At 41.0% G+C, this 19486-nt stretch overlaps 1 protein-coding gene across 2 annotated transcripts; it reads right to left on the bottom strand.

Annotated features, from left to right (window-relative positions):
- Positions 1 to 5350: 5350 nt before the first annotated feature.
- On the bottom strand, positions 5351 to 17068 carry LOC136674869 (kinetochore protein NDC80 homolog). Of its 2 annotated transcripts, none has more exons than XM_066651150.1 (17): positions 16161 to 16259; positions 14117 to 14213; positions 13894 to 13974; positions 12926 to 13052; positions 12609 to 12781; positions 12387 to 12489; positions 12059 to 12148; positions 11704 to 11797; positions 10219 to 10319; positions 9670 to 9814; positions 8849 to 9054; positions 7714 to 7866; positions 7539 to 7628; positions 7285 to 7377; positions 6972 to 7102; positions 6539 to 6641; positions 5351 to 5753 (listed from the first exon to the last, which is right to left on the bottom strand). In XM_066651150.1, exons 2-17 carry the CDS (start codon positions 14203 to 14205, stop codon positions 5625 to 5627), a joined length of 1908 nt encoding a protein of 635 aa, XP_066507247.1. In that variant the 5' UTR covers positions 14206 to 14213; positions 16161 to 16259; the 3' UTR covers positions 5351 to 5624. The 2 variants fall into 2 exon arrangements, with proteins under 2 accessions (XP_066507247.1, XP_066507246.1); XM_066651149.1 differs by lacking the exon at positions 16161 to 16259 and adding an exon at positions 16810 to 17068 and having other exon boundaries at positions 5353 to 5753.
- Positions 17069 to 19486: the final 2418 nt, after the last annotated feature.

Below are 19486 nucleotides of genomic sequence, written 5' to 3'. Positions count from 1 at the left end.
TCACTGAAAAACTCATTAGCCAATGGAAAGGCACCCCTGAGAAGTCCCACCCACACGAGAGCTTTGTGCCAAAACTGCTTGCAAAACTCAGAGCACACGCAGAAAACTCAGAGCTCACGCACACAAAAGTCATGGAGCACAAAGGTCAGAGCTACTGTTATTGGTCGATAACCTTCTCTGTAAACATTTAATTGGTCAGTCTGCACGTCAGTAGTTGTCCGTCCTCCCATTACGAGTGGGTCCCGGTGCCAGATCGGTAATATAATGTAATAAATGGGGGTGTCAAAAATGATCAGGTCTACCAGTGGCATATCCACATAATCTGTGGAAGGTCCAGTTAAGGTGGAACTACGCAGTTCCAACTTAAGAGGTTAGGGGTTAGGGGAAAGTATAGTGATTGGGTCCCGGTGCTGCATTGGTAATATAATGGTCATTTAAGGTGGAACCTTAACGGCCCCACTGAAACCATTACCCATGTGGCAATTGTAGGTAAACTGGAATTACCGCCGTTCCACCTTCAGCGGTTAGGGGAAAACATTACCATTGAGTCCTAGATGCCACTTTCGTAATATGTGACCTTTTTCTCCGGGTCATAAGTCGCTGACCTTTGGGCCTAAGGTCACCAAGGTCAGATATGTTGTTTCTAAGGTCGTGACCTTTGCCTGCTCCAAATCCCATGATCCTGTGACCTACCCACTTGACCCTTAACCCCTCCCACTTGAGCCTTGACCCCTACAGCCCTCCCACTTTAACCCTCACTGGTCTGGTACCTGTGTTATGCACTGGCCTATCCACTGTCACCAATCACAAAACATACCCTCACAGTCTTCTTAGTTCCCGTACAGAGTTACAAAATGATCCTTCTCTTTTCGTTCAGGCCCCCCGGATGCATCTATCCCAGTTTATCCATCCATTCCATCTCTTTCTTCCTTCTGGTGTTGAGGGACCACAGAGCACTCTAATCCAGTCCCATAACCCTCAGTGATTCCAATCCATGTCCGATGAAATGCCGAATCAACAGGGTATGAGCCTCTTTCCCGTGTCTCACATTGTGCCTATGTTGGTACATGCGGGTAGCCAGGCTGTTTCTAGTCTCACCCACAGTGTAAATTACATTTATTACAATGAATTAAATAGACACAATTAGAGATATCTGGTTTTAGAGGTGGCCAAAAGGAGAATAAGATTTTAGTGTTTGGATTGGAGATCCAACGTTTAAGTTGAAATTCAATAATATTATTAGGTTTAGCTCTGGTTACTAGATTCTGTGAAACCTCAGGAGCTGGGATTTCACAATCCCACTAAATGTATGTATAGAGACTGTCTATATCCACGGTGAACAGGAGGCAGTCAGGTGGATGTTCTTGACCTTCTCTATAAAATTATAAATGTCCTTAATGTAGCTCGGGTGTCTGGTGCTAATTGGATTCAGAAAGCGTTTGATGTATTCTGCCGTGGCGTAGGTCTCGCTACCACAGTCAGATACAATGGGCCGGCCCCGGTGGCGTTTCAAAAGGAACGCTCCAGGACAGAGGGTCCTTATGGATTTTAGGAAGGAGATAAAAGAACGTGAATTGTCAGGGTCCTGTTTTTTGTGAATATATCCTCCTTCCCGTAACTCTGCCAGGACATTGTGAACCTCCGGAACTGTCTCTAGAAAGATTGGTTCAGAGAGTCTCTTATAATAATTCTCCTGATGTATTTGTCTCTCTGCTTCCCTCACATAGGCGTCCCTGTCCATGATCACCGTGACGCCACCCTTATCAGCCGGTTTGATGACCAGGGACGCGTCATGGCGAAGCTGTCTCAGGGCCTGCTGTTCCTCTCTGTCCAGGTTTGGAACTTCTCTGTGGTTCCAGGGTAAGTTTTTCACCGCGTATTTATCCGCTCTAATGATCTTTCTCACGGTGTTAGGCACCTGAGACTCTTTAGGAGTCCCTGTGGACTTAAGAGTGAATGGAGGGGGCTCGGACCCTTGATCAAATCTAAAGTAGGAGGCTAATAGTGGTACTGTTGTACGTTCAAATCAATGTTTTTTCATGTCGAGGTCTATTTTGGGAGTGGAAGTTAAGCCCTTGTTCATTAGCCGGATTTGACTTTCACTGGGGGTAAAGTGTTTAGAGAGGTTTAGTACCTCCTCCCCTCTTTTTAGACCCTTTTTCAGGTTCACAGGGCTGGGTAGTTTAGGTGATTCACCCAGTGGTAAAGCATGGCCCTGGCATGGCTCTCCGCATGTCTGAATGTAGCTCCTGGATAGCTGTCGATCTGAATGTTCTCATAGGGGTGTTCTGTAATTCTGGCCAGATTAGAATCCCCCAGGATACACACAGGTTTACGGGCATTGAAGTTCCAGGTGGAGAGTTTCTTGTTAGTAGGTCCTAAAGGTCCTTGCTGCACTTGGCCGCACCATGTTTCCTGGTTGGACGAGGTGGCAGTGCCATAGGGAAAGGTTTTACAGGTCCTCATGGCGAGGGAGTACCCACACATGGGGCAAAGGTGGAAAATCCTCTTCATTTAGAGGAGTCTCCTCCACTGAGGTGGCATGTACCCCCTGTTCCTCCCCTACAGCCTCCGGTGTGCTTTCTAGTGCGGAAGTAATATTCTCCACACTATTAAATGCGCTCCCCATGTATTTCTTTGGGTACCTTTTTTGGTACCATCTAGTGGCGCCCTCTAGTGCCTCTCCTGTCCTGCACCCCCATTGTTTTCAGCTCCTCAGTTTCCTGGCTGATATGTAATAAACAGAATCCTCACCAGACCAGAAAATCTTCTGTGTTTGGGGTTGTTTTTGTCCTGTGTATTTGTTTGAGGGTTGGAAGGATTTGGATTTGTGTTCTGTTTATTGTGCTTCTTGTTTTTGTTTCTTTGTTTTGTTTTCTGTTGTGTCTTCCACAGGTGCAGCACCTTGTTTACCGCTTGGACTTCTCAATGCCGGAGCACTGTGGGTTTTGGGCCCGGTGGGTACTGTGTTTTGTTCCTAGGGTTTCGAAAAATGTACATTATTCCCACGGTTGGGAAAATGTGAGTTGTTTTGTGTGTTTTAAAGGTCCCTGAACCCTCGTGACCTCAGGTCTCCTACACTGTGACCTGGGTCCGGGGCCACTGTCAGCCTGGAAAGACAGCCCGTCGGGTCTGATCCAGTGGGGCCCGGGCTCACTCTCAAAAGACCTCCTCCAGAATCGAGGTTCCTGGCTCTTAAACTGAAAATGATAATTTCTTCTGTTCTGAAACATTGGGTACGAGTCTGTTGATGCAATGTTTGGGTTTTAAAGGATAGAGACCTTCTTCAGACACAGACTTGTAGAAAAAAAAAAATGAAAGATTGTTTTGTTTTTTGAATTAAAGGTTGTTTCCTGAGAAAATAATTTTAATTTTGTTCCAAAAGGTATAAGTTAATGGAAGGCGAAAAAGAAGATGGAGGTATTTTTTTTCAAAAGGAAAATATTAAAGTAAATTGAAGAATATGAACAAAGAAGAAAAGGAGAGAAGAAAATATAAATATTTACAAAAGATCAAAATAAAATTTAAATGAATCTCAAATGAAGTTCTCTTCTCGAATGGAGAGAGAGAGAGAGAGAGGTTTTTAAGGAAAAAGTCAAAGGCCTGTCTCTTCCCAAACAGGAAAAATCAGATAAAAGAAAAAGAAAATATATTTCTTTTTACCAGAAAGAGAGAGAATTGAAGGAAGATTGGAATAATGCCTCTTCCCAAGTGGAGAGAGCTGAGTTTTCCCAAAATAGGGAAGAACATATGTAAATTAGCGGAGTTAAATAAAGTATAGAAATGAAAAGGAATAAAGTAAAATACAGTTTAAAGTTGGAGCTCTAAGAAGAGCTGCTGCGGTCTTGTCTCAGGGGAAAGGTGTCGGTCCGTGTCTCTCTCTCTGAGCGGACCCGGTCGTGGAGTGAGGGACCACCCCCCGGTGACCGTTTGAAATTTTTAAATGATGCACTTTTGCTAAATGGAAGAAAAGGCTCCTTTCACCTAATATTTTCTCTTTTAAACGAAAAAGAAGGAAAAAATAATGAATTTAAAAAAGGAAGACCCTTAAAATGATCCTGAGATGTTTTTAAAGTAGAAAATAAAACATTAATTTGGAATAAAATGTTTGAATAATAAAACTAACGCTGATATTGTTTTAATTCACTGTTTTTAAAAAGGTCAAATACTGTTTTATTCATGGACAAATGCTTTGTGTCTATTGAATGTATACATGTTATTATTTATGGAAATGTGAATTGTGATTTAACCCAGTTCTCCATTTTCCTATTTTTAGGTCAGTTTAAGTTTAAGGCCTGAGTTCTGGATTCAGGTCAGTGTTTTAATATTTTATTATTATTTAAAAATGTCTAATGTGTTTTAATTTAACCCTTTGAGATTTTTCTTAGGAAAAAAGGGAGAGATGGTATTCTTTCACAATCCAATGACCGTAGATGGCACCGCCAGGATTAGGGTATTTAGGACTTAAGGCTATGGCCGTAAGGGATTAAAAATCATATCTATACTTTAACCCTACATTTACTAACCATCAAAATGTTACTGAACCTTTTAATATAAAACATGTGGGCAATGTACAGGGGTTGGACAATGAAAGTGAACCTGGTTTTAGACCACAGTAATTTATTAGTACGGTGTAGGGCCTCCTTTTGCGGCCGATACAGCGTCAGTTGGTCTTGGGAATGACATACACAAGTCCTGCACAGTGGTCAGAGGGATTTGAAGCCATTCTTCTTGCAGGATAGTGGCCAGGTCTCTACGTGATGCTGGTGGAGGAAAACGTTTCCTGACTCGCTCCTCCAAAACACCCCAAAGTGGCTCAATAATATTTAGATCTGGTGACTGTGCAGGCCATGGGAGATGTTCAACTTCACTTTCATGTTTATCAAACCAGTCTTTCACCAGTCTCGCTGTGTGTATTGGTCCACTGTCGTCCTGATACACGGCACCGCCTTCAGAATGGTTCGGTAGTCCTTGGCAGTGACGTGCCCATTTAGCACTTTTATTCTGAATTTTAACTCTCTTATGGAGAGAAAAAAAAAAAAAAGTAGCGAACAGATTTATGGTTGTATTTAACTAGACTGGTCTGAGTTTGTCTCGTTTTGGCCAATATTTTAAAGGCGCTCATCGAAGATTTATCCAAGGACTGGGGGCTGAACTCGAAATGTCAGTAAAGAGCCCGAAACGGGATACGGTCAAATTATTAGTATTCAGGATTACAAGACACGGAAAACTAACATTGAACTGGCTTTCAGATAGGCTGATAATAACAGACCGTGTTCCACACATGCAGCTAAAGAACTGATCCATGTAACTGTGGTATCGCATTTGTAGCCTACACAGAGCATCTTTTATAAATTCAACAAAGCATTGAACTTTAAAATGCATAATAAATTAATAAAATAGTTACACAAGGAATTATTAGAGAATTCCTGTTACAGCAAAAAAAAATGGGTCCTTCAAGAGATACCCACTCCACCCTTAAAACATTCGTAATAAACAAGTTTTGCATTAACGGAGAAATTTTATTGAAAAAGAAATAACATTTTAATTAGTTTATAAAGATTTTAAAAAGTGCGAATAACGCAAGTAGCAAGTGCAAGTACTCACAAATCATCCAATTCCCCTCACAGAAAGCTTTGTGCTCTAGAAACAAACTCATCTATCATTTCCTTCACTTGTTGCAGATCTGCCTTGTCTTCAGCGATAATTTCATCCAGTTTGTCCATCTTTTTAAGTTGGTCGTTGCAGTGTTTCTGAAAATTAGAGAAGAAAAAAAAAAAACGTCACAGAAAAACACCATCAGTGTTTATGTTTCCAAATGTAGGTTATACATCATAACCACATTGAATACTGTTTTCACATTTGGAATATTAAAGATATCAGAGCTAATATTTTCAGAAACGTTTAATTGTGCCACTAAATGAGGATCAAATTCATTTTGCTATGATTTCATAACTAATATTAGATTAGATTCAACTTTGTCATTGTGCAGAGTACAGGGCCAGTGAAGTGGAGTTAGCATCTAACCAGAAATGCAATATGTAACATTATTTACATAAAGTGCAGTTGTGATACATCATTGTGATTATGGAAGTTAAAGTAACCATAATACACATAATGAAATATAAAACATGTAAACAAAGTAACTGTGTAGATGACGCATTGTGTACTGAAGGATGAATGAAATACAGCTTTACAGAAGGTGCAGTGAAATGATTGTGCAATGTTTATTTAAAGTGTCTGAATAGTGTTCATCAGGATTAACAGCCTCAGGAAAAAAGACTGTTACGAAGCCTGTTAGTGCGGGAACGGAGGCTCCTGTAACGTCTGCCATTCTGTGCCTATGATGTGCTGTGCTGTTTTTACCACCCGCTGGAGAGCTTTGCGGTCTGCAGCACAGCAACTGCCGTACCATACAGAGATGGAGTTGGTAAGTACGCTCTCAATGGTGCAGCGGTAAAAGTTCACCAGTATCCTGGGAGACAACTGAGCTTTCTTCTGGTAATAGTGAACATTTTAGTGATAGTCTCTTTCTTACCTCAACTATGTCCAAGTGATTGGCCGCAACACTGAAGACTTGGGTCAAATTGTTTGCCACCAACCGGCTCTCCTCCGTGGTTTCCTGAAGAACTAAGTGGTACCTAATGGAAGAACACAGACCATTTATGTTTTTCTTCCTAAATTGTTGACAGGAAAAAATTCAAATTTACACATTTTCATACACTCATTGTCCGGAGCCTTCCCAGAATCACTGTGCGCAATGAACACACCCTGGAGGGGGTGCCAGTCCTCCACAGGGTGACACACATTCACACTTGAGTCGCCAATCCACCTACCGAAGTGTGTTTTCAGACCGTGGGAGAAGAAACCCCTCACAGTCACCCGAAGCAGGACCTGAACCCACAACCTCCGCTCCGCTGGAGCTGTGTGACTGCGACATGATAGAAGAAAGATTATAAATGAATTCTCACTGTAGTTGCGTAGCTTTCAGTTGCTCTTCTGCGTCCTCATAGCCATCCATGACCTTCTTTTCTAGCAGCTTTTTGTTTCTTTCAGCAGACTCCACCTCTGCTGCCCACTTTTCTTCTTCCTGAGCCCTCTCCTACTCCAAACAAAATGTGGCACATATGTTCATCATGACAACTTTGATAAATGTCTGCTGCCACAAATAAAATTATACATCAACACTTTGAACAAAATAACCAGAGGTAGTCTGTTATAAAACTATAATGAATATCACAAGGCTTCCCCTTAAATATTTCAAGAAACAGCTGTAACTGACACCTGCATGTCATGCTCCATCTGCTGGTCCAGTCGGAGGATCTGCTCTTTTATCAGCTTTAAATCATTCAACTTCTCAGATATGTTAGACTTTACCTAAAATAAGATGCAAGAGTTAATTCACTTATAATTTCTCTGAATGTCAAATTGCCAATGCATACGTTACTTTTGTGAAAATGAACATCAATACAGAATTGCCAAAACAAAGATAAAGTCACCCATTGAAGCTAAAATTACACGTGGACACATTTTCATACCTGCTCCACTGTCTCCTCCAGGCTGAGCTTCATATTGGTCAGACTGCTGAACTCGTCTTCTACATCTGAGATCATGTTTTTAAGAGGATTCTACACAGTCAAGAATTAGAGAATCAGAATGACAGTAGAGCATTTATTCGGATTTTGGCTTTGTTGTGGAAGTTGTATGTTGTACCTGTATCTGGGTTCTAATCAGAGTAGCAGTGGTGGGTCCATAGTTATCAAGAGTTTTGATCTCAAAATCATGGCCGCAGGCATTCTCTGCAGACTGGGGAATAAGCTTCAGCATGCGTGCCAGTTTGTGGTACTCTGCCAACTTCACCTCAGTCTACAAGGATAGATGAATAAGTATGTAATTAAACTAGTACATATTATAGTACAGGGTGGCACGGCAGGTAGGCGTCGCAATCACACAGCTCCAGGGACCTGCTCCGGGTGACTGTCTGTGAGGAGTGTGGTGTGTTCTCTCTGTGTCTGCGTGGGTTTCCTCCGGGTGACTGTCTGTGAGGAGTGTGGTGTGTTCTCCCTGTGTCTGCGTGGGTTTCCTCCGGGTGACTGTCTATGAGGAGTGTGGTATGTTCTCCCTGTGTCTGCGTGGGTTTCCTCCGGGTGACTGTCTGTGAGGAGTGTGGTGTGTTCTCCCTGTGTCTGCGTGGGTTTCCTCCGGGTGACTGTCTGTGAGGAGTGTGGTGTGTTCTCCCTGTGTCTGCGTGGGTTTCCTCCGGGTGACTGTCTATGAGGAGTGTGGTATGTTCTCCCTGTGTCTGCGTGGGTTTCCTCCGGGTGACTGTCTGTGAGGAGTGTGGTGTGTTCTCCCTGTGTCTGCGTGGGTTTCCTCCGGGTGACTGTCTGTGAGGAGTGTGGTGTGTTCTCCCTGTGTCTGCGTGGGTTTCCTCCGGGTGACTGTCTGTGAGGAGTGTGGTGTGTTCTCCCTGTGTCTGCGTGGGTTTCCTCCGGGTGACTGTCTGTGAGGAGTGTGGTGTGTTCTCCCTGTGTCTGCGTGGGTTTCCTCCGGGTGCTCCGGTTTCCTCCCACAGTCCAAAAACACACGTTGGTAGGTGGATTGGCAACTCCAAAGTGTCTGTAGGTGTGAGTGTGTGTTGCCCTGTGAAGGACTGGCGCCCCCTCCAGAGTGTATTCCCACCTTGCACCCAATGATTCCAGGTAGGCTCTGGACCCACCTCGACCCTGAACTGGATAAGGGCTTACAGATAATGAATGAATGTTATAGTACAGCTGTACTATATTTATGTAATATGGCCATACTATATTAATTTAAAGAATATGTTCAATGTTAAAAAATGTCTTACCCTCTCCCTGGTTTTCGCCAGGGTAATCTCCTCATTCCATGCCAGCTGCTGAGTCTCTTCTAAACTGCGGCTCAGGCTGCTCAGAGTCTGCTGTAGTTCATTCCTCTCTCTGTTAACGCGTTCAACATCCGCTGGAGTAAACTTCTGATTCTCCAGAACGTGCTGCACTCTGGCCTTCTCTTGCTTCAGGCTCTCTAGCTGCAGCTCTAGACAGTTAACAGAACCCACAAATCTACAGCCATTTGCTATTTTAATTAAATCACCACCCACCAAATGGAAGCAGTTTAGCTGTTTTTAAACTAGATGAGGCACAAATCACACATACTCTCCCCCTCTTACAAATAAAAGTAACTAATTCTGGTTAAACCCTATTTATTCTTTTCATGTTTTTGCCTAAAAGAAAAGTTCTGTTAAAATGACACTAATATCTTTTCTCTTTAACATAAAGCATATCTGTGTTTAAATCAGTGCTGATATATAATGCAGAGAGATTTCTATACAACAAGCAAAGCAGGCTCCAAAGTGTACCCTCCCTAAATAATAAAAATAATCTTGTCCAAGCCACAGACGCTCCGCCCACCAGTTGACAGACACTTTCAGTGCAATAAGCTGGCCTCACTGTCAGGACTCTGCCATCGCATTCTGAATGCCCATCTGCCTCCTACACGTCATGCCATAAGAGCAGACTTGTGATTGGTCCTTTTGTGTGTCAGTCAAACTCTTTATCCTGCAGCAGTAGGTGGTTTTTGACCACGTTAATTGTAAAAACGCCACCAGACCCTCCCTAGAGAGTCTGGCAATGAGAGACTAAAATCTCATACCAGTAGCTTCCAGCTCCTCAGAAAGCCCCGCTGCCTTATTCTCCAGGTTTGTTTTGAATGATTCCATGTGAGAGCGGTAGTTTTGTAGTTTCTGAAGATCAGTCTGCAGCCTCAGTTTCTCGGTCCTCTGTGCCTCCAGTCGATCCTACGTACACATACACATTTAAACAGAAATAAAAGTATGATTATTCACTTTCTAGTTGAGGCTGTGGTAAATAATTGGCCCCATTTTGCTGCATCCACTGACACAATTTGACTTGGTACTGTTCAGCAGTTTGGGAGTTTATCTGAATCTTACAGAGAAACACAACCAACCTTCCTCCAAACGACTGGATGTAGAAGCTTTGAGCTGTTTGGGAGCTGAAAGAGTCAGCCCTTTATGGTTAAACGATCTGAATCACTTCAATTAATATAACTATTAATCATTACACAGTATGGAATGTGTAGTTGGTCAAAATGTTACATAAATACTGTGGCTATGGAAAGGATTAAAATAAGATCAGAGTTAAATTAATGCCACACTAATATTATTTTAGAAGTAAGACTTACAGTGTGGCTCTCTTTCTCCAGTCCGTCTACTTGCTCCATCAGCACCCTGTGTTTTTCCTTCTGAGATTCCAATAGAGCATCATCCACATTGTACAGCTTCTCTATAAGAGTCACGTACCAATTAACACTACCAAATTATTATTTATTCATTTGAAAAAAAAAAAAAAGGAATGATTTGATGGCGAAATGTATTATTTTAATAAAAAAAAAAAAAAAAAAAAAAAAAAAAAAAAAAGCTCTGTAGTCTGTTTTCATTCCCGAAACCAGTTTAATGTGTTTACAAAGTCCCAGTGTCTATAAACATGTAAAAACCCAAAGTGTCTCTGTTTGGTACACTATACTTTCCCTCATGGCAGAGAAAAGGCTTTTTTTTTTTAAAAATAGATAGTGAGAGCTCCAAACGTTAAACAGCGGATCAAAGATGAGGATATTGCTCCTTTCCTGCTCCATAGGTGGATATTAACTTATTTTTGCTGTTTCGTATTACAATGAAATGTCTCCAAATTTGAGAGACAGTTAACTGTGTGTGTGTGTGTGTGTGTCTGTGTGAACAAATCTTACAGACAAGTTACACTTCAGCCCCTTACTAACAGTTGTTTTTCTCCTTAAATATATTGTTCCACCTAAAGGACGCTGAGCTTCTGAACACAAACAAACCAAAGGGAACAGTATTTTCCCACAATTGTAGACATCCCCTTTGATACTCAAAGTAGATCAATATGTTAGTGTCTTCCACAACTTATCATTACAATGACCTCCTTGTTTCTATACACATTGTCCATTTAATCAGCTCCAGTCGCTGTATGGGTACATTTCTGCCCGTCTGTCACTGTGCATACTTTGTCAGTCCCCTTTCACACTATCCTTCAATATTCATGTCTGCCACAGGACCACTTCAGAGCAGGTAGTATCTGGGGGGTAGATTGCTCTTAGCTCTACAATGACACTGGTGTGGTGTTGTTGTGGTAACGTGTGCTGTGCTGAGTTCAGTGGATCAAACACAGAACTGAGAATAGTCCACTAACCACAAAAACCTAGCCAACAGTGTCCTATGGGCAGTGTCTTGTGACCACTGACAGAGGACTAGATGACGACTAGCTAATGTCTCTGATTAACATATTAAACAAAATACAAGCTTCTAGTGCAGTGGAGAGTGTAGCCACAGTGTTTAAAAACTCTAGGCGCACTGATGCGTCTGATCCACTTGGACCAGCACAACACACTAAACCAAGGCAGTGGGGTTTTCCTGACCTTTGAAGAACAGCTACACTACCAACATACGCAGAACATCAATGGACTACTTTCTGGAATCGCAGAACAGTGGAGCAGAAAAATTTACAAAGATAATATACACAGAAATAAGCTCATTTGGTTATATATGCTTCAAGGTTTGATCTTAGCAGCCATTACAAATCTAATTTTTCATTTATAAAGCCAACATGCCTGGTCTTACATTCATTTCTGAACAAACAAGGGCTAACTCACTCAAATTGCTGAGGTACTCTTCATCATCATCCTCAAAGGTGTCTGCTCCCTGCATGAACTTACTGTAGGCTTTAGAGCAGTAGTCCATGAAGAGCTGTGGAAAAAGTTCAGACATTTTTGGGACACAACACCTCAAAGAAAACTACTGTCCTTTGACTGGTCTCCAAACATAAGTTGGCATTATTAATGCAGTTTGTTCTTAAGAACTTTGATACATCACTGTCCAAAATGGAGATACATGTTTTTAGTTGGACAGAGATATTTCAAACATCTCAAGGACAGTAGCCTGAGGCAGGTTTGAACACTGCTTGTTGCACCATCATGCCAGAATTCGCTGAAAGAGAGCCGGCTGTACCTTGTTGTACTCGGCTCCCTCCTCCATCTCAGTGGAGCCGTCTGAGAAGTCTGGTGTCAGATGATTCTGACTTTTCATGCTGTTAAAAATCTGGAAGACCATTTAAAAGATTTTTTTTTTTTTTTACACAGAAACGTATTCCGAACTGTATTCTTTCCATCGAACACAGAAGGCTACTGTAAAGACACTTCAGATATAATAATAGACGCCTTTTAGATGAATTAATCATTTCATTATTCACTCAAGTTTGAAAATACACACCAATTTCAAACAAATCAAAATACTGATGTTTTAACTGTAAAGGGCCCCATCGACTGACTGAACTAACCTTAACTGTGTCAATGAGCCAGATGAGTGCCCCTAGGACCTGTGGCCAGGTGTGAGGAGCCCCAATAGAGTACATAGAACTTTTTGATAATGGGAATGGGTATCTGAAACAAATGAGTGAAAAAACAAAACAGATTTCAACTGAAGGATCAGTCACGCTGAGAACGAGACATCGTAACATAGGCAGTCCACTATGGATCATCAGCAAGATGTTTCTCTTTACCCCAAGTCTTTAAACATCCTTGGAATTTCCTCTTCAACCTTGGCATTGGGCATCTGGAAAGTAGAGTCCAGCAAACTGTAAATGAACTCAAAAACCTTCACAAACTCTTTAGTAGAAGGTGACTGAAGGGCCTTTATGGTGATAGTTCCAGGGAATCCATTATCTCCAAGAAACTACAAAAAAAAACATGAAGAATAATGACTCCACATAGTAAAGCATGATTACTTAAAACACATTGTGTAACTCTAGTAATTAGTATTGAACATGAAACTGCTGAAATGTGTACATTTGCAGTGAATGATGTTTGGAATAAGCACCTCATAAAGCTGTTTGATACACTGCTGGACAAAGGCTTTGTCGTGAAGTGGTCTGGGGTCCTTGACTTTTTCTGCTCCCCCATAGGACCCAAATAAGCTGCTTCGTTGAGCACCACCACCAACACCTCTGTGGACAAATGAAAGGGCAAGACATCACTGACAAAAAGCCAAGACATGCAGGCTTTTACTTTTCCTTCAGTTGTCTGTATCTTCTAAACAGAGCTGGGCAATGTGGCCAAAAATATTAAAGTTACATCACACTGACAAAGGACATCCTTCTAAGAACATAGACTGAAATGTGCACGACTCAAATCAACGTCACAAGGAAAAGTTTCACTGGAACAATACATTTTTCTTACCACAGAGTAATGATCAGAACTTTTAGAACACTTTTAGCTTTGTATGTTCATCCATTCATGGTCTATAACCATTTATCCAGTTCAGGGACACGGATCCGGAGCCAACGCAGAATCAAGGTGGGAACAGTTCCACACTTGGGAGTGTTTATTATTGGCTGTGTTTATTTAAGAAAAGAAGCCTGAGCTGTGGCGTCGTTTCCAATAAAAATAAAACATCTACAACCTGAGAAAATTTAGTGTGAGGAAAAACCACACCAGACTACGTACAGTGCTCTCGCAAAATCCAGTTCAGGGTCGCGGCGGGTCCGGAGCCTACCCTGAATCACTGGGAGCAAGGCAGGAGCACACCCTGGAGGGGGCGCCAGTCCCTTTTTTGTTTTTTTGAGTCACCAATCCACCTACCAATGTGAGTTTCTTTGACCGTGGGAGGAAATCGGAGCAGACAATAACAGACTTAAACTTATATACATTCAATAGATACACACAAGCATTGAATGAAACACATTATAGTCTTGTTTACGTTCTCATGTTCAATTATATTTCTGATTTTTTTTTTCTTTAACCAACGGAAGCAGCTCCTCTAACAGACATTTTACAGCCAAGACTCACTTTCCGAAAAAGGATGTCCTCCTCTCCGAGGTGCCTGACTGAGGCTTCGGAATGTTCAGCTTCCCAAAGGCTTTGTCTTTGCTGATAAAATTGCAAAAATATTTCACATAAAACCACAATTTTTAAACTTCTGTGCACAACAGACTTTAGGGAAATGCAAAGTAAACAAATGAAAAAAGTAACACTTTTAAATGTGCACTAAAACAAACAGATGAACACATACTCCTGCGGCGTGGCGTTCACCAGACTCATTCTGCCATCAGTCGCGCGCGTTGGCATTTCAGAAAATCTTCTGCTGGGCCTTCTGTTCATTGTGGAGTCTAAAGTAAGACCAAAGTATCAATGGTGTGACGTGCGGTCTTTGTTAATTTAGCTTAATATAATCTGACCAAACCAACATTTTTGTTCTAAACTTTCACAACCGTCAATAAAAATACTGTGCAGCGTTGTGTTCTCTGTAAATAACGTGTACCAATTTTTACTTTGAAAATCAACAAAACATTTAACATAAGCAGGTTTGGCAAAACATTTGTGTCCGTTGCTTTTTTTGGGCTAATTAGAGTACATATTGTCTCATAAAGCAAACTCAACATAGCTCATTCCCCAATAACATTCAGAAAGGGTTTAACTGCAACATTTCACTTAGAAAGTGATTAAACCAGGGCTGACCAGTGGCTTCAGATTGTTCTGAAACAACAGTTAAAAATGTACTCTTTCATTTTGCAAATCGGTTTTAACTCCCGTTAATGTTTACAATACGATATAAAAGATCCGTTTGTTGTGAATTTAGAATAAAAATAATAATAAAAAAAAAAAAATAAAAAAAATCAAATGAGGCACAATGTGATGTTACAAAATATAAGCAGCAATATCTCAAAGTTAAAGTGTCACCGATGTATTTAGGCTACCTTCACTATCACAGGAACTAATAGGATATTAAAACGTAGTTTTTTTGACACTTAATTTTTACAGAATGGAAATTGAAGACCAACTGCACAAAATCACAGTTCTTCAGCTAACGGCAGAGATGTGTCTTTGTTACTTTTTCTAGATAAAGTTGACATTAATGCCGTGTGTAAACTTGGCTAAAGGTTCAGACGTTTTCTACACTTTTTTAACCCTAGTGCATCTGTTCTGTGGAAAACAAGACAAAAATGCACTATTTCTGTGAAATAAAACCAACAAATTTACAAAAATCTTTAGTCTACAGTGGACTCCTTCAATTAGAACTGCTCGAGTCGACACGAATCTGACTTCAAGGAACAGTGACGAAATCAGTTTGTTCAGTCCTAAGGGCACAAATGTCATGAGGGACTCAAACAGGACACAACAGAAACCTACAACACGGACCTTTTAAGATGCTCATAACCCAAGGGTCGGGGACCTTTACCACTCAAAGAGCCGTTTGGACCCGTTTCACACAGTAAAGAAAACACTGGGAGCCACAAAACCCTTTTGAAGTTTTAAATGAAATAACACTGAAATAACAGGGTCTTTTTGTGCCTTTGTGCTCTGTATAAACAAACTACACTGTGTCACATTTATGAAATCAACGAACGACTGCAGAGAAAAAGAAATAACATTTCTGCATTCAACAAAACATTTTTAACTCCGAAAAAAAGACGTTGTGTTGACGGTTAAGTAAAATACTCAATGTCTATTTGAGTCCTTGAAGTAATGGGGAAAAACGCTGAACTTAAATTATCCACTGGCAGCAAACAACACTGCTGTCCTCTCTCTGTGTGACGTCATCCTTTTACTGGCGCCGTGCAGTCAGCGGTCAAAACGTTCAAGAAACCGCACACTGACGGGTGTCGCACATTGGAAGTTGTGACGTGTGTTAAGAGCGACAAAATTATTTTAAATATTAACATATTTTAGAAGTTACAAGATCGCCATAATCTTCATAGAATTACATTTTGAATATAAACGAACTAAAATAAAATACATTTTAATTAAATACTCATTATTTTCAAAAGCTGAGCCGCAGCAGAGGGATCAAAGAGCCGCGGGTTCCCGACCCCCGTCACAACCCAAAACTGTAGCTAAATAACTTAGGAATTATAGAAGCATCTACAAATATTACTTACACAAAATAAAAGGAATTATATAAAGACCTACTAGATAACTGACTAACGTTAGTTCACAATACCAGCATTTGTTAGAAATAAGTCGACCCTGTGGAGTAAACACACATCCGCGCAAGGAGATTATCACTGCAGCTCTGTTCCCTGCCCTACATTAATAACACAGACAGATGGACAAACCGAGTAATAAAAAAGACACCGTCAGCTGAGACAGGAAAAAAAGCACCGTGACAGTCAAACGAGACCGTTACCACCACATTCAGTGGTTTCGAGAGGTTCACAATGAGATTCCGTTTGTCCTGTGCTGGTATCCGTACTCTACATGTAAGGATTACAGTGGCGGGAGATTTTCCCCTCAGAGAAAAGGAAGCTAACCGCTAAGCTAACTTTTACACTGAGGGAAATATCCGTCGCGAAATGGAAATGTGTTGTGTTCCACATGCAGTTTTTCACACAAAGAATTACAACACTGTTAGAGACACTTACATATTGTTAAATATTGTGTGATTTCTTGCGAGACTGATGTATAAATGCCCTACTAAGGCTTGAACTTACGTTGTACTATTTTACCTAATGCGATTGGCGAAGAGAGAGAGAGCGGAACTGCACCATATACGGCAGTGGGCGGAGTTAGGGGAAAGACTGAGAGCAAATTAGCCTCAGCTCTGACTACAACAGTAGATACACACATCGACCTATCACTAAAGCAGTAGCTCACTATTATAACTCGACAAAACTAACACCCCACAGAAACATCTACAAATTATTTAGTGTTTGCGTTAACGGTTGTATCGTGTCATTCCTAACAAATGACTACAATAGAAAATACCTCAGGAAGTCTCCAGTTTCCCGGCGCGAGCTGATACCGTTTCTTTCGTTGCTTTTTAAACCGTCGGCCAACGGTCCGCGCAATGACGTCACACCCCGAACTGTGTAATAAACGTTATATTGTTGTTTGTAGCCGGTGTTCCCTTTTGCACACATTTGTACCATTCATAAGCCAAGCATATTTACTTCGTTGTAAAAAAAAAAACTATCAAAAGTTCAACGTTTTTAAGCAGGCTGTGCTTCCGAATTCATATAATGGCTGTGTCCCAAAATTAGAATGAAACTTCGGCCGTGTATCAATTCCTGCCCCGACACCCGAGGCCCTCCATGAAGTGCACACTATCGTGACGTCACGAAAGAGGAACAACAGAGGCGCAAATAAGATTAAATATCATTATGTTGTAATAATTGTTAAACTAGCCTGAAGAATGACAAAATAGAACTTATTTTGTTTTTCATTTAATAAATAATGTTCCCAATTAATATTAATTTGTCTAATGTTCATATATTTATGAATGACCAGAATCTGTGATTCTATATGTATGATTAGTTCTATTAAGATGTCTTTTAGCCATTTATACAACCCTTTACATATTTAGCCCATCATCCACATGAATCAGCGCTACAACGAGCGTAAGTCCACACACAGAAGCCCGCTCTGCACGTGCTGTGAGGAAGGAGCATGGACATAATTCACTGTTTACAGAGGTATTATTAAAATGGCAGATTCAGAGATTTCCAAAGACAAGGTTACAGGGTCAAACAGTGAACTGGACAATCATCATGGTTTCAATGCAGATGATCATCCTCTTTATTCACGTGGTGTGTCAGTGTTTGTTAATAAAATACGTAACTGTGTTCAGCCTGTTAACCTCTTCATCCTGAAGCTGTCGTTGTCTTAATCAATAATAAGGTTTACATGTAATTTGTTATTGGGACTGTCTTTTTTATGTAGCAGTAACCCTCACATTTATTGAATAATTTCTAACAAGATTTTAAATAATTTAATATTATTGGGCTTCAGCTTTCAGTAAAGAGAATACATACTGCTGTATACAATTTAGGAGCAGCACGGTGTCGCAGCAGGTAGGTGTCGCAGTCACACAGCTCCAGGGGCCTGGTTGTGGGTTCGAGTCCTGCTTTGGGTGACTGTCTGTGAGGAGTGTGGTGTGTTCTCTCTGTGTCTGCGTGGGTTTCCTCCGGGTGACTGTCTGTGAGGAGTGTGGTGTGTTCTCTCTGTGTCTGCGTGGGTTTCCTCCGGGGTGACTGTCTGTGAGGAGTGTGGTGTGTTCTCTCTGTGTCTGCGTGGGTTTCCTCAGGGTGACTGTCTGTGAGGAGTGTGGTGTGTTCTCCCTGTGAATGTCTGTGTGTGAGTGTGTGTTGTCCTGTGAAGGACTGGCGCCCCCTCCAGGGTGTGTTCCCGCCTTGCGCCCAATGATTCCAGGTAGACTCTGGACCCACCGCGACCCTGGACTGGATAAGTGTTACAGATAATGAATGAATGAATGAATTATAGAAACATCAGAATTAATTAATTAATGCCATTAATATTCAGAAGTAACAATGCAACAAGAAGGAGAACTGTGTGGAAGGATCCAGACTCTGAACTTTCAAACTATATATTAAACACATTTAAACTTCACTTTGTGTGTGTGTGTGTGTGTGTAAGTAGAACAGAAGACATTTTAAATCTGACACTGATCATGAAAATCACATGTAGATGCTCGAGCACACTGATACCACTAGACATCTAAGAGTTAAACAAACTGATTCCAGAGCAGTAGATTAAAGACATTCAAAGAAAACCCTATTAATACCCATCTAAACTGAAAATAACAACTCCTTTTGGTTCTGCTGGGAAGAGAGCTGCAGGTTTCCTACCAGATGTTTGTCTACGTCCAGCTGTGTGATATGATCTCTGCCCACACCTGCCGGTCGCCATGTCAGCAGCCTGAGAGCAGGACAGAATCAACACAATATAATCCACCTTAAACAGAACAGATCTCTCAGACTCACAGCAGACCGGGTCTCTGCAGAAAGAAGCACTCTCAGGCGTGGGACGGTGCTTTTGAAGATGTCCAGCAGTTGCAGGTTTTATCCCGAGTCTCTGGTGTGAACTTCTCTCCATTCAGAATGACCACATTCTCCAGAGAGTTAGTACCTGACCGGGCCAGCTGCTCGTTATCTGTTAAAGAATAAGACGTGTGTGGAGCATGAAGCATGGATCAATCTGAATAATCCAGTCATTCCTTCATTTAAAATCATACAATTCATTTTTTCATTTAATTAATTATTTTTAGTAAAAGAATTATGAACATCATTTATTCATTTCCCTTTTTTAATTCATTCATTCATCCGTCCGTTATTGATTCATTTCCTTCTTTAGTCAATTAATTCACACTTTGCTGCATTCATTCATTCATTAATTCCCTCATTCACATATTCATTCTCTCATTGCTTCATACATTTATTTCCTCAGTCACAATATATTCACTGCTTCATTCCCTCATTTTCTCACTCATTCCACTCATTTCTTCATTCATTCTTACCTTAACACCCTCATTAATTCCCACCTTTGTTCACTCATTCACTCATGAATGCATTAATTGCCTGAAAATTCATTTTTGCTCTAAATCCATAAAACAATTTTAAAATGTGAGAGACAAAGACGCACGGGA

Source organism: Hoplias malabaricus, chromosome 18, assembly GCF_029633855.1.
Source record: "Hoplias malabaricus isolate fHopMal1 chromosome 18, fHopMal1.hap1, whole genome shotgun sequence".
NCBI lineage: Eukaryota > Metazoa > Chordata > Actinopteri > Characiformes > Erythrinidae > Hoplias > Hoplias malabaricus.
This window is presented reverse-complemented; position numbering and strand designations above follow the sequence as displayed.

Coding starts and splice junctions, on each gene's coding strand:
- LOC136674869 (XM_066651149.1), bottom strand. CDS start 14,205: ATGAACAGAAGGCCCAGCAGAAGATTTTCTGAAATGCCAACGCGCGCG. Junction 9,055..9,669: donor TGAGGAGCTGGAAGCTACTG/GTATGAGATTTT, acceptor TTAACTGTCTAG/AGCTGCAGCTAGAGAGCCTG. Junction 7,378..7,538: donor TGGAGGAGACAGTGGAGCAG/GTATGAAAATGT, acceptor ATCTTATTTTAG/GTAAAGTCTAACATATCTGA.